At 40.7% G+C, this 13,697-nt stretch overlaps 1 protein-coding gene across 1 annotated transcript in view; it reads right to left on the bottom strand.

The window, feature by feature from the left end:
• Positions 1-13,697, bottom strand: part of ESRP1 (epithelial splicing regulatory protein 1) — a 57,466-nt gene that overhangs the window by 7,650 nt on the left and 36,119 nt on the right. Inside the window, exon 13 of the mRNA XM_032760064.2 lies at positions 11,942-12,110. Coding sequence (XP_032615955.1) covers positions 11,942-12,110 — 169 coding nt within the window. The remainder of the gene's footprint in view (positions 1-11,941; positions 12,111-13,697) is intronic.

The following is a 13,697-nucleotide window of genomic DNA, read 5'->3' as shown; positions in this document are numbered from 1 at the left end:
AAGGCAGCCCATGTTCATAATTTTTTTTTTTTTCCACCATGTTGGCCAGGCTGGTCTCAAACTACTGGCTTCAAGTGGTCTGCCCACCTCGGCCTCCCAAACTGTTGGGATTACAGGCGTGAGCCACCATGCCTGGGTAAGAATTAATATTGCTAAAATGGCCATACCACCAAATTGATCTACAGGTGCAATGTAATAGCTATCAAAATTCCAGCTGTCTTTTGTACAGAAATTGACAAAACTGAACCTAAAATGTATATGGAAATAAAAAGGATCCAGAATAGTCAAAGAAAAAGTAGGACGACTTTTTCTTCACAAATTCAAAACGTAGTACAAAGCTACAGCAATCACTACAGTATAGTACTAGCGTAAGGAGAGGCATATAGACCCACGGAATATAATTGAGAGAACAGAAATAAACCTATACACTTATTATCAATTGGTTTTGTTTTTGTCTGTTGAGGCATTTTATTTGCATATATTATACCCCCAAGAACATGAATCCCAGGGTTTTCCCTCCTGTGTGTTTTTTTTTTTTTTTGAGACAGAGTCTCCCTCTGTCGCCCAGGCTGGAGTGCAGTGGCGCGATCTCGACTCACTGCAAGCTCCGCCTCCTGGGTTCACGCCATTCTCCTGCCTCAGCCTCTCCGAGTAGCTGGGACTACAGGCGCCCGCCACCACGCCCGGCTAATTTTTTTTTGTATTTTTAGTAGAGACGGGATTTCACTGTGGTCTCGATCTCCTGACCTCGTGATCCGCCTGCCTTGGCCTCCCAAAGTGCTGGGATTACAAGTGTGAGCCACCGTGCCCGGCCCCTCCTGTGTGTTTTCATCTTGCTTCTTCATGGTCTGTGATGCCAGCCAAAGTTGTCAGTATAATGAAACCAAACTGATGACATGGAAGCAGATAATTCTGCCAATTTTCTAGATCTTTGAGTTGCACATGAAATCTGAGGATGATCACACTTATTTAACTTGCCTGTGAGGTTCACAACAATTTCCCCAGCTCTGTGATCTCAATGACTTCAAATTCGCCATTGTAACAATGCTTCATTATCAGTCAGAAACTGGACAATACCACTGGGCACAGCCTTCTAAGAACCTGATGTTTGCCTCTCGTTTTGACATTGTTGATGCTCTTAAGAGCAATGGTCAGGACATTTATGTGCACCATTTTGATGGCACAAAAACAGTTGGTCATAGGTTTTTGATAAGAGTTATTAGAATGCAATTTGATGGGAAAGAGGTGTTTTCAATAAATGGTGCTGGAACAATGGACTATCAACACGTAAAAGTATGACTTTGTTTTTATGATATATATATTTGTTTATGATATATATTTATATCATAATTTTTTTTTTTTTTTTTTTTTTTGGAGACTGAGTCTCGCTATCACCCAGGCTGGAGTGCAGTGGTTTGATCTCAGCTCACTACAACATCTGCCTCCCGGGTTCAAGCAATTCTCGAGCCTCAGCCTACCTGATTTTAAAGGAATGATTTTAGACCCCTACCTCACACCATACAAAAAATTAACTCAAATCGAATTATACCTAAATTTAAGAGCTAAAACTACAAAACACTTACAAAGCATAGTAGTAAATCTTTGTGACCTTGGGTTAGACATCACACCAAAAGTGTAAGGGAAAAAAGAATAAATTAACTATCAAAATTAAAAACTTTTATACTTTAAAGGACACTATCAAGAAAATGAAAAACAACCTACAGAATCGGAGAAAATATTTGTAAATGATGTCTTATAAAATCTCATATTTAGAATATATGAAAAAAATTTACAAGTGAAAATAATCCAATTTAAAAATGTGCAAAGGATTTGAGTAGACATTTCTCCAAAGATGTGCGAATAGCTAAGAATCACATAAAAAGATTCTCAAAATCAATGTCAAAATCAATGCTCATTAACGAAATGCAAATCAAAATCATGAGACAGCAAACCCACACCCAAGAAAATGGGTAAAATTAAAGACAGTAAGAATTGGAAAGCAATTACAGAAATTAGAACCTTTATATATTGTTAGTGGGAATGTCAAATGGTGAAGCCACTTTGGAAAACAACTTGGTTGGCAGTTTCTTGGAAGCTAAATAGTTACTGTATTATCCAGCAATTCCACTTCTAGGTATATACCCTAGAAAACTGAGAACCTGTGTCCACACAGAAACGTGAATGCATATGTTTCAAGTAGCATTATTCTTTTTTTTTTTGAGACAGAGTCTCACTTTGTTGCCCAGGCTGGAGTGCAGTGGTGTGATCTCAGCTCACTGCAAGCTGCGCCCCACCCCCCCCCCCCCCGGGTTCATGCCATTCTGCTGCCTCAGCCTCCAGAGTAGCTGGGACTACAGGTGCCCGCCACCTCACCTGGCTAATTTTTTGTATCTTTAGTAGAGACGAGGTTTCACTGTGCTAGCCAGGATGGTCTCGATCTCCTGACCTCGTGATCCACCTGCCTCGGCCTCCCAAAGTGCTGGGATTACAGGCATAAGCCACCACGCCCAGCTCAAGTAGCATTATTCTTAATAGCCAAAAAGTGTAAACAACTCTAAGTAGCCATCAACTGATGAATGGATAAACCAAATGTGGTATGGCTCTACAATGGATTATTTCACCATAAAAGGGATGATACATGTTACAATATGAATGAAACTGAAATATTATCTGGAACAGGAAAATCTATAGAAATAGAAAATGGATTGATAGTTGTTTAGGGGTGGGGAGGGGTCAGCGAAGAGATAGAGGACAGGCAAATGGGAGTTTCTAACTAATGGGCATAAGGTTTCTTTATGGAGTGATATAATATTCTAAAATTAGACTATTAAATGATTACCTAAAGATTAGATTGTAAAATTATTCTACAATTGTAAATTTTGGAACTCTGTAAATATACTAAAAATGACCAAACACCTGAAATAGGTAAATTTTATCAAATTATCTCAAAGCTGTAATAAAAATCATGTCTATTGGCTTTACGGCAGTAGTTTAGAGAAATAGCATGAAATTTTCTAATTGCACACCAAATAAGAATAAAAAGTTCTTAAAAAAGAGCTATGCCAATTAGTAACTCATCTGAAGTTATGTTCAATGTCACTGTTTTAGATTCTTACCTCCATTATACCTTTACATTTCAGATTCTCAAGTGCCAGTATTTATTAAAATATAATATATACATTGTGTCAATAATGTAACTTGTACAGAAAAGATATAAAAGTTCAAAAATTGATAGGACCACAGAGGAACCGAAGGGTTAGGGACAAATGACCAAGTCAATGTAACAGTGTATTCAAAGGTCCTACAGTTTTGGAGACTGTACCACATCAAATAAACTAACAAGGAGACTGTCCTTGAGCTGGATAAGCAACCTTATGGTTGCCTGAACAAAGAGTTGAAGGGATGTGAGAGGAAATGAAGGGAAAGAAAGTAATACTAGAGGGGGCTGTTCCAAAGGCTTGTATCCAGAAAACTGCTAGAGCATCACAGTTGCAAAGACATTAATTACTTAGGATCACAGCCAAGGCTCCTTCAGTAAGCTGCACCAATATCATGTTAGGAAATTACTGAATTAAATACATGAGTTAATATATTTTAAAGTTGCTGAAGACTTCCTCCACTGAGGCACTTAATATCCTCTGTACGGCCGGGCGCGGTGGCTCACGCCTGTAATCCCAGCACTTTGGGAGGCTGAGGCGGGCGGATCACGAGGTCAGGAGATCGAGACCATCCTGGCTAACACGGTGAAACCCCGTCTCTACTAAAAATACAAAAAAAAAAATTAGCCGGGCGAGGTGGCAGGCGCCTGTAGTCCCAGCTACGCGGGAGGCTGAGGCAGGAGAATGGCGGAACCCCGGGCGGCGGAGCCTGCAGTGAGCTGAGATCGCGCCACTGCACTCCAGCCTGGGTGAAAGAGCGAGACTCCGTCTCAAAAAAAAAAAAAAAAAAAAAAAAAATATCCTCTGTACATATATAGGTAACGTAGGCCAGCCCTGGTGGCTCATGCCTGTAATCCCAGCACTTTGGGAGGCCGAGGCGGGTGGATTACTTGAGGTCAGGAATTCGAGACCACTCTGGCCAACATGGCAAAACCCTGTCCCTACTAAAAATACAAAAATTAGCCAGGGTAGTGGGTGCCTCAGGAGACTGAGGCAAGAGAATCGCTTGAACCCAGGGGGCAGAGGTTGCAGTGAGCCAAGATTGCACCACTGCACTCCGGCCTGGGTGACAGAGGGAGACTGTCTCAAACAAAACAACATATAGGTATTAAGTTTTTCCAAGCACAATGTAAATAAAAATTCCATTTCCCTGATAAGTTATGCTATCTTTTCCTTTAAAATTATGAATTTTACCATTCAATCTTCCTTTGCTTTGACTACCTGCTCCCAGCCCATTGTTTTGTTTTTGTTGGGTTTGAGACCCTGTCTCCCTGTCACCCAGGCTGGAGTGCAGTGGCACAATCTGCAACCTCCATCTTTCATATTCATGCCATTCTCCTGCCTCAGCCTCCCAAACAGCTGGGATTATAGGCATCTGCCACCATGCCTGGCTAATTTTTTTATTTTTTCAGGATAGAGTTTTGCCACGTTGGCCAGGATGGTCTCGAACTCCTAACCTCAGGTGATTTGCTCTCAGCCTCCCAAAGTGCTGGGATTACAAAGCCACCATGCCCAACCCTATTGTTTTGTTTTCTGAGACAGGGTCTCACTGTCAACCAGACTAGAGAGCAGTGGCAAAATCACAGCTCACTGCAGCCTCAAGCTCCCGCACAGCCCATTGGTATGCCAATATCAATTTAATTGGCCAAGATTCTATTATTGGACTATCCAGAAATTTCTCCCTGCACTATATTTTCCAGACCCTAACATATATTGTCTAGTTTTATAATATACAGTGTAGCCTAATAAATCATATAAAATTATATGTAAAACAAGATATTAACATACTGGATGCCAAGATGCCCATATCAACATACTCATAATATATACTATATTGATAAGACTTATAATATCCTTCCTCCATTTAATAATTACCAAGTACAAACATTGGCAATACTAATTAATACCAGGTAATTTTCTAAAATAAAGGTAGTCAGAAGTATGAGAGTATTGATAATATTCACAATTTGAGGATTTGCCATATATAGATATATACAGCTTTTTTTTTTTTTTTAAAGTGACAGGTTTGTGCTGTCTCCCAGGGCTGGAGAGCAGTGGCAGGATCATAGCTCATTGCAGTTTCAATCTCCAGGCTCAAGCAAATCTCCAGCCTCAGCCTCCCAGGTAGCTGAGACTACAAATGGGTGCCACCATCCCAACTTAAAAAATAATTTTTTGTATGCCCAGGATGGTCTCAAACTCCTGGGCTCAAGTGATCCTCCTACCTCGGCCTCCTAAATTTCTGGGATTACAGGCGTGAGCCACCACATCTTGCAGACTTGCCATAATTTCACTAAAAAAGAGAGGCCAAAGTATCATATGTATGGTTAGAGAAATGGATTAAGTGGGAAGATTAGAGAATTACATTCTCCCCTCTGAATGAGTGACTACATATTGTTTCACATTTCTGAGAAACCCTGCAGAGAAATCTAATTTCCACTGCTTTGTAAAATGACCGCACGGAACCATTTTATCAACATTAACATCCCTAGTGCTACAAATACCACATATTTGGAAGTAACTGGAGACATACTGTTTCAATCCTTGCAAGTGTAAAACCTAAAGTCAGTTTTCATGTAGGAAACCTTTAAACTGACTTTAATTTTCATCTGAAATTAACAAGGTTAACTTTTCGAGATTCTTCATGGATTTAATAACTACAGCAGTCTATGGACTGATGACTACCTCTGGACCCTGGATTTCTGTTAGTGCTCCTAAAAGTCCATACAGGCTTCTCCAGGCCTGCACTTCTACCATTCAGAGAAAGTCTAAGGAGCCAAACAAATAAATAGGAAAACACTTTGGCGCAAATAAATAAATCTTCCAAGAATCTATCTCACCCAAATACCTGGCAAATTTATGTGCTGTCAAAAAAGTTTGGTAACTAAACTTAAATTTACCCCAAGGCCGGGCGCAGTGGCTCACGCCTGTAATCCCAGCACTTAGGGAGGCCAAGGCGGGTGGAGCACCTGAGGTTGGGAGTTCGAGATCAGCCTGACCAACATGGACAAACTCCATCTCTACTAAAAATACAAAATTAGCTGGGCGTGGTGGCGCATGCCTGTAATCCCAGCTACTTGGGAGGCTGAGGCAGGAGAATCGCTACAACCTGGGAGGCGGAGGTTGTGGTGAGCTGAGATCGTGCCATTAAAGTTTTCACATTAGCAAAGGGTCATTTACTCCCTGAAAGCCATACTGAACTCTCGCTGACTGGTAGTAGAGAGTGAGTTGCCCACGGCAGTTGTTCTTCCTTACATCATTTAGAAACCTAATCCAAACTAAAAAACCTGATAATCATAATCATGGCCACCCATAAAAATTACCTGGCACTTCTCTCATATTATAATATTGCTTCATATTGCATCACTATTACTATTATTTTTAGCATCATTTCATTGGATGCTAAATTCTTGTTTGCATTTGTGATACTAAATATTTAACTTGTAAGAAAACTTTTAAATCAAGAATTCTTTTTTCTTGGTCCTATGAGAACACTTGCAACAACAAGCAAATTAGAAAGTAAACTGATTCCCATGTTACCACTGGGATAAACTAGGCGAAGTGTACAAGGGATCTCCATGTATTATTTGTTACAACTGCATGTGAATCTCAATAAAAATTTCAATTAAAAAAGTAAACTGGAATAGGAAGAGCAAGTTCAAAATAGGAAATGTAAGCATCTCTCAGAGGCTTGGTAATCTTCTGGTTCAACTACAAAGAATTCCAGGATAGAACACAGTAACACAACAAACCAAAGATCGATGTGTTTAGTAACACATACATATTACTAAATATACATAGTCATAGGCTGGGCGCGGTGGCTTACATCTGTAATCCCAGCACTTTGGGAGGCCAAGGCAGGCGGATCACTTGAGGTCTGGAGTTGGAGACTAGCCTGACCAACATGGAGAAACCCCATCTCTACTAAAAATACAGAAGTAGCTGGGCGTGGTGGCACGTGCCTGTAAACTCAGCTACTCGGGAGCCTGAGGCAGGAGAATCGCTTGAACCCAGGAGGCGGAGGCTGCGGTGAGCTGAGATTGTGCCACTGCACTCCAGCCTGGGCAAAAAGAACTAAACTCCGTCTCAAAAAAAAATATATATATATATACATATATATGTATATATATACATACATATTGAATAATGAATATGTATTTTTTATATATATATAGAATAATAAATATATATTATATATATCGAATAATAAATATATATTATATATAGAATAATAAATATATATTATATATATATACACATACATATATTCATTCATTAGGTTATAACAAAAGCTGGTTTTAAAACAAATGGTTACCCCAAGAAAGACAATGGTTATTCCTCACCATAAAGCTTTTATACGAGCATGCACAGTTTACTTGTGACTACATCCCTCATTAAAAAAAGTAAAACTTCCTGTGCTTCCTCTGTTGGCGGAAAATGTTGTTACTTGGCTGGGCATGGTGGCTCACACCTGTAATCCCAGCACGTTGGGAGGCTGACGTGGGAAGATTGCTCAAGCTCAGTACTTTGAGACCAGCCTGGGCAACAAAGTGAGACCCCATCTCCACAAAAAGTCAAAAATTTAGCCGAGTGAGGTGGTGCATGCCTGTAGTCTCAGCTACTTGGGAGACTGAGGTATGAGGATCGCTTGAGCCTGGGAGATCAAGGCTGCAGTGAGCCATGGTAGCGCCACTGCACTCTGCCCTGGGTGACAGAGCCAGACTACATCTCAAAAAACAAAGACAAAAAAGATGATGTTACTTGTAATTTACAGTGTCATACAAAAGGCAAGAGATGCATAGAAGGTATGTATGTCATTCAGTCTTTGAAGAATCAGCATGTCTCTCACCTATGCAACAGCTTTGATGCAAAGGAGAATATTCTTTTCTGAAAAAAATGAGAGGTCAGAAGAAAAAGTAGGGCTTGATGTAATGAAAGAGAAAAGATGTGAGGTAACTGATTTTGTATTGATAATCAGAGAGGACCCAAATGGAAAGCCCTTCTAATTATTTTTCTGCCCTAGGCTAAGGTATGAGTCACTGGATAACTGAAACCCTCTTCTGAGGGAGAGAAGGGGGTGAAAAGCCCAAAAAGAGAAAACAAAACCACATGAGGCATACATGCTTTCACTTCACCTGCTCTTCCAGATGCTGTTGTGACAGCCTCACTTTTATTTTTTGAGACTGAGTCTCGCTCTGTCACCCAGACTGGAGTGCAGTGGCGTGATCTTGGCTCACTGAAAACTCCGCCTCCCGGGTTCAAGTGATTCTTCTGCCCTGGCCTCCCGAGTAACTGGAACTATAGGTGCCCACCACCGTGCCCTGCTAATTTTGGTATTAGTAGAGACGGGGTTTCACCACATTGGCCAGGCTGGTCTCGAACTCCTGACCTCGTGATCTGCCTGCCTCAGCCTCCCGAAGTGCTGGGATTACAGGGGTGAGCCACCACACCCAGCCCATTTATTTTTATTATTTATTTTTTGAGATGGAGTCTCGCTGTGACGCCCAGACTGGAATGCAGTGGCACGATCTTGGCCCACTGCAGCCTCCGTCTCCTGGGTTCAAGCAACTCTCCTGCCTCAGCCTCCCTAGTAGCTGGGATTACAGATACTCACCACCACACCCAGCTAATTTTTGTATTTTTTAGTAGATGGAGTTCCACCATGTTGGCCAGGCTGGTCTTGAATTCCTAACCTCAAGTGATTTGCCCATCTCAGCCTCGTAAAGTGCTGGGATTATAGGAGTGAGCCACCATGCCAAGCCAGTTTTTTTTTTTTTTTTTTTTTTTTTTTTTTTTTTTTTTTTTTTTTTTTTTTTTTTTTTGAGACAGATTCTTGCTCTGTCGCCCAGGCTGGAGTGCAGTGACATGATCTTGGCTCACTGCAAGCTCCTCCTCCCAGGTTCACGCCATTCTCCTGCCTCAGCCTCCCAAGTAGCTGAGACTACAGGCACCCGCCACCAGGCCTGGCTAATTTTTTGTATTTTTTAGTAGAGACGAAGTTTCACCATGTTAGCCAGGATGGTCTTGATCTCCTGACCTCGTGATCCACCCGCCTCGGCCTCCCAAAGTGCTGGGATTACAGGCTGGAGCCACAGTTTTTTATTTTTAGTAGAGATAGGGTCTCACTTTGAGACTCAGGCTGGTGTCTAACTACTGGCTTCCAGTGATCCTCCCACCTTAGCCTCCCAAAGTGCTGGGATTACAGGCATAACCCACCACTTGTGGCTTTTTTTTAATGGAGGAAATTTAAAAATAAAGAAAAACACAAGAGCTTCTGATTAATAATATCCCTAAAATATGCTGTTTCAGATTTCCAACTTATCAGAGTGGAGGCCAAAACATACTTGAGCATTTACATAACAAAGTTTTTTAATAGCCTCAAATGCCCAGTAGTTATGACAGGTTAGAAATTAATGTTTTTCGCTGAGTGTGGTGGCTCACACCTGTAATCCCAGCACTTTGGGAGGCTGAGGCAGGTGGATCACCTAAGGTCGGGAGTTTGAGACCAGCCTGACCAACATGGAGAAACCCCTTCTCTACTAAAAATATAAAATTAGCTGGGCATGGTGGTGCATGCCTGTAATCCCAGCTACTCAGGAGGCTGAAGCAGGAGAATCGCTTGAACCCAGGAGGCGGAGGTTGTGGTGAGCCGAGATTGCGCCATTTCACTCCAAGCCCAGGCAACAAGAGCGAAACTCCGACTCAAAAAAAAGAAAAAAAGAAAAAAAGAAATTAATGTTTTCCTATCAAAATTATAAAACATCTTTGGCATATGCTTTTTTAAATCACACCAGATTTGCAGCATAAATAAGAGCAAAAAATTCCCATGTTTGAATGCTTTCATGTTGTTATGTAGGTAATTTCACTAAAAGTGGGGAAATGTAAAATAAAATAACACACTCCAGGGGTTAATTTGGAAGTATTAGCTGCACCTGACCTTCGTTTTTAAAATTCCACTTCTGTAAAACTGTCCTACAGAAATACAAGCATGTCCCCTGTAACCCCAGCACTTTGGGATGCTGAGGCAGTGGATCACTTGAGCCCAAGCGTTTGAGACCAGCCTAGGCAAAATGGCAAAATCCCATCTCTAGTCGGGGAAAAAATGTTTGAGAGAGAGAGATAAAATCAAGTGTTTAAAGATCAACATGAGCTTTAATAGAGAAAAATTAAAAGTACAGATATCTACAAATAAAGAAACTTAAATTATATTTTTACTCTTTGGACATTCTGAAGAATTTACAAGAATGAGGTAAATATACACAGAAGAATTCACTGGCACATTTTCAAGTTTTAAAAAAAGAAAGAAGGAACTATTAGACAGTACACATTAAGATGTCACATTATTTAGAAGCATACACATGTATTACCAAACTGATAATAACGGTTACTCCTAGACTCGGAGGTGTATAAAATGGGAGTCTTTACTTTTACTCACTACACTCCTATACTCAGACTTAATAATGAGCACAATACAAATTTTAAAACTACTGGAAGAAAAAAAAAATTGACCTACAGGCCCACATCCAAAATTACAGGAGCAATTAAGCCATAAATGTCAGTTCCTTCTGCCTTTGGGGCTTCAAGAGTCATGGTCTTATTTCCAAGAAACTCCTTCCTGTACCACTACTCAGGTGGCAAATAGTGATGGAAGTGGATATTCTACAATTACACTATAGGAACAAGAACGCTGGCAGACATTCAGAGACACTAAGGATTCCATTCCTGACATTCTGATGACATAAGCAATTATCACAGGGTCCAGAGAGGGTGGCAGATTGGGGCTGGGCTACGTGTCTGGCACAGTATTCCATCATGAACAGTTACTCATGCTTCCCAGCCTTTTCAAACCTTCAGAAGACAGCTAGCTGACAACTGTCATAGCCTTTTTCTTATTTTTCCTCTCCAGTGGAATAAAAAATATCTTCAATAGCATTAATGTTTTAAAAACTTCTAACAAAATAAAAAACATAATTAAAAGTGGCTACAAACTTGCCTGTTACTGAGACCCCTAACTCTTACTCCCTAGTGGAAAACTGTATATTGGACAGGGAGGAAAAACACAATGCAACATAGCTGTAGGATCAGACAGGTTAGGTCCAAGACACTTATTATAAGCTTCACTTACATGCTCATGTATGTACTCAAAATATTTCGTCTAAATAGCTTGGAAAGAAGCTAACATTCGGTCTCCCAACTCCCAGACTGACAACATTCTCTCCATTATATGCTAGTATGCTATGTCCAAGAAATTGAACACAACTAAAAAGACAGACTTAAAATATATAGACTCTAAGAAAACACTAAATAATCTAATTCTGGATTGGTTTATAGATATGTTTAAAGATTTAGGAGGAAAAGAACATAAGCCCTGGAATATTTAAAGCAACAGTTTTTATTCACTGTGCCGTAACATGAATTCATACTACTTCAAAATACCATTGTTCCTGTTATGAATTTTCCATTTTATGATTCATTCATCTGATATTGCATCCTACTGCAGTGATTACATCACTACTCACTTAGGGTCCTATGACAGGAGAGGTAAAAAAGGAAAGCTGTAGACACAGGTGACCTAAAAGATCATGCTGTCAGTATATGGTTAAAAACTGTACTTCTTTTACTTTGTCTTGAAACAACCTTCTTGGTCAGAGATATGACAGAGGCTGTGGCCTGCCACGCTAACCTTCAACACGGCAGACAATATTCTTTTGTGAGCTCAGGCACTGGCTATCAAAGGAGTCCTTTGTTTCTGCCCCTCATTTCCACTTCTGTCAGAGCCTTACCTGGGATAGTACGCTGTGTAGTTCATGAAGAGCTGAGTGCCTGCTGGGTAGTACGCTGTGGAGGGCTGCAGTGCTCGTGGATTCAAAATCACAGAGGGCTGATAAATGGCAGCTTCTGTAGGAATAACTGCAGCAGGAGCTGGAAATGTGTAGGAGGGAGGAGACAGGCCTAGATACGCAAAGAGAGATTCTTTGAGACATGTTTGTAACAGCTGACATGCACGTGCTAGCACTAAAAACAGAGTCACTGTTCGATTTACACATTTTAAAGAAAGAGACCACAGTTCTTTACCCTATCCCAAGCAATTTCCTTTTGATTATATAGTTAATACATAGAAGTATCTGAATTCCACCCTGTCAACCTAAAAAACAGTTCTTAGCCTGAAATTCGGAAACACTAACAGCAAGTGGATTTTCATGTCTTCTCAACCATTTCACAATATGTAATTTTTTCCCTCGTGTTCCTGAGTGCCAGTTAACTACAAACCAAGTCTCAGAGGAAAGAAACACGGAACTGACGTTTAAGTTTCATACTAGAGGCTACTAAATATTTAAAATTTTGAGTTATGCTTCTACTCCCTCTTGCTATCTACCCGTCAGTACAGCACCAAATGAAAAGTGTTATGATATACCTCTCTTGGCCACTACCACATATTAGGTCAAAGCATAGACTGTGCCAGAAGGAACTGACCTAAAAGAAACGAGCAGATCAACTCTGCATTATTCTCACCTAAAGGCAAGCCACATGATGGGCTTTGAAGCTAATTTATATTTTCAGACCTTTAAAAAGAAAAAAATCCAACCTGGGAAATAGTCCCAAAGGAATTGATGCCTAAGTCTTCCTGGGAATCAACTAATAAAAAGCTGGCTCAGATTAAATTAAAAAATGGGCCCAAACTCCATTGTCTTCTGGTTATCCAACATCTTCTAGGTTTAGAAACAGAAGGCCAGCAGCTGGTCACTAGCTTTCACTTGTGGAATGAACACAACTATCCGGGCCATCTATACCCAATAGAAGAGTTAAGTTGAGATGCTGAATGAATATGGGGTCCCTGACTTTAAGCTTCATACCTAGAACCACCACATTTTGCAATCAGCAGAGGCCCAGGAAATAACTTTTTCCCATAAAAATCTCCAAGCTGACTTCAAATTGTCTTTTGTTCTTATGAGTTTCTACATTTCCATGGAGATGAATAAGACAGCAAGCTAAATATGGGCGTATAGACAAAAGACCAACATATTGATCTCACATTTAACTTGAGTGCCTCTTTCATACTCATCAAAAACTGTGCAAAAGAAAGACCAACAATACAAATTGAGGCGCCTAAGTCTCACAGAAAGTTATACAGCCTGTGCTCATATTTTGATTTCTTATATTTTTTTAGTAGAGACAGGGTTTCGCCATGTTGGTCAGGCTGGTCTTGAACTCCTGACTTCGGGTGATCCCCCCGCCTCGGCCTCCCAAAGTGTTAGGATTACAGGCGTGAACCACCGCACCCAGTTCATATTCTGATTTCAAAACTATCAAGCAGTTCATTAACAGGACAGTGCCTCACACCAATAAGACAAACACACATGGCTAGGTGTGGTGGCTCGCGCCTGTAATCCCAGCACTTTGGGAGGCCGAGGCGGGCAGATCATGAGGGCAGGAGATCCAGACCATCCTGGCCAACATGGTGAGACCCCATCTCTACTAAAATAAAAAAATCAGCCTGGCATGGTGGCACATGCCTGTAGTCTCAGCTACTCAGGAGGC

Source organism: Hylobates moloch, unplaced genomic scaffold, assembly GCF_009828535.3.
Source record: "Hylobates moloch isolate HMO894 unplaced genomic scaffold, HMol_V3 SCAFFOLD_9, whole genome shotgun sequence".
NCBI lineage: Eukaryota > Metazoa > Chordata > Mammalia > Primates > Hylobatidae > Hylobates > Hylobates moloch.
This window is presented reverse-complemented; position numbering and strand designations above follow the sequence as displayed.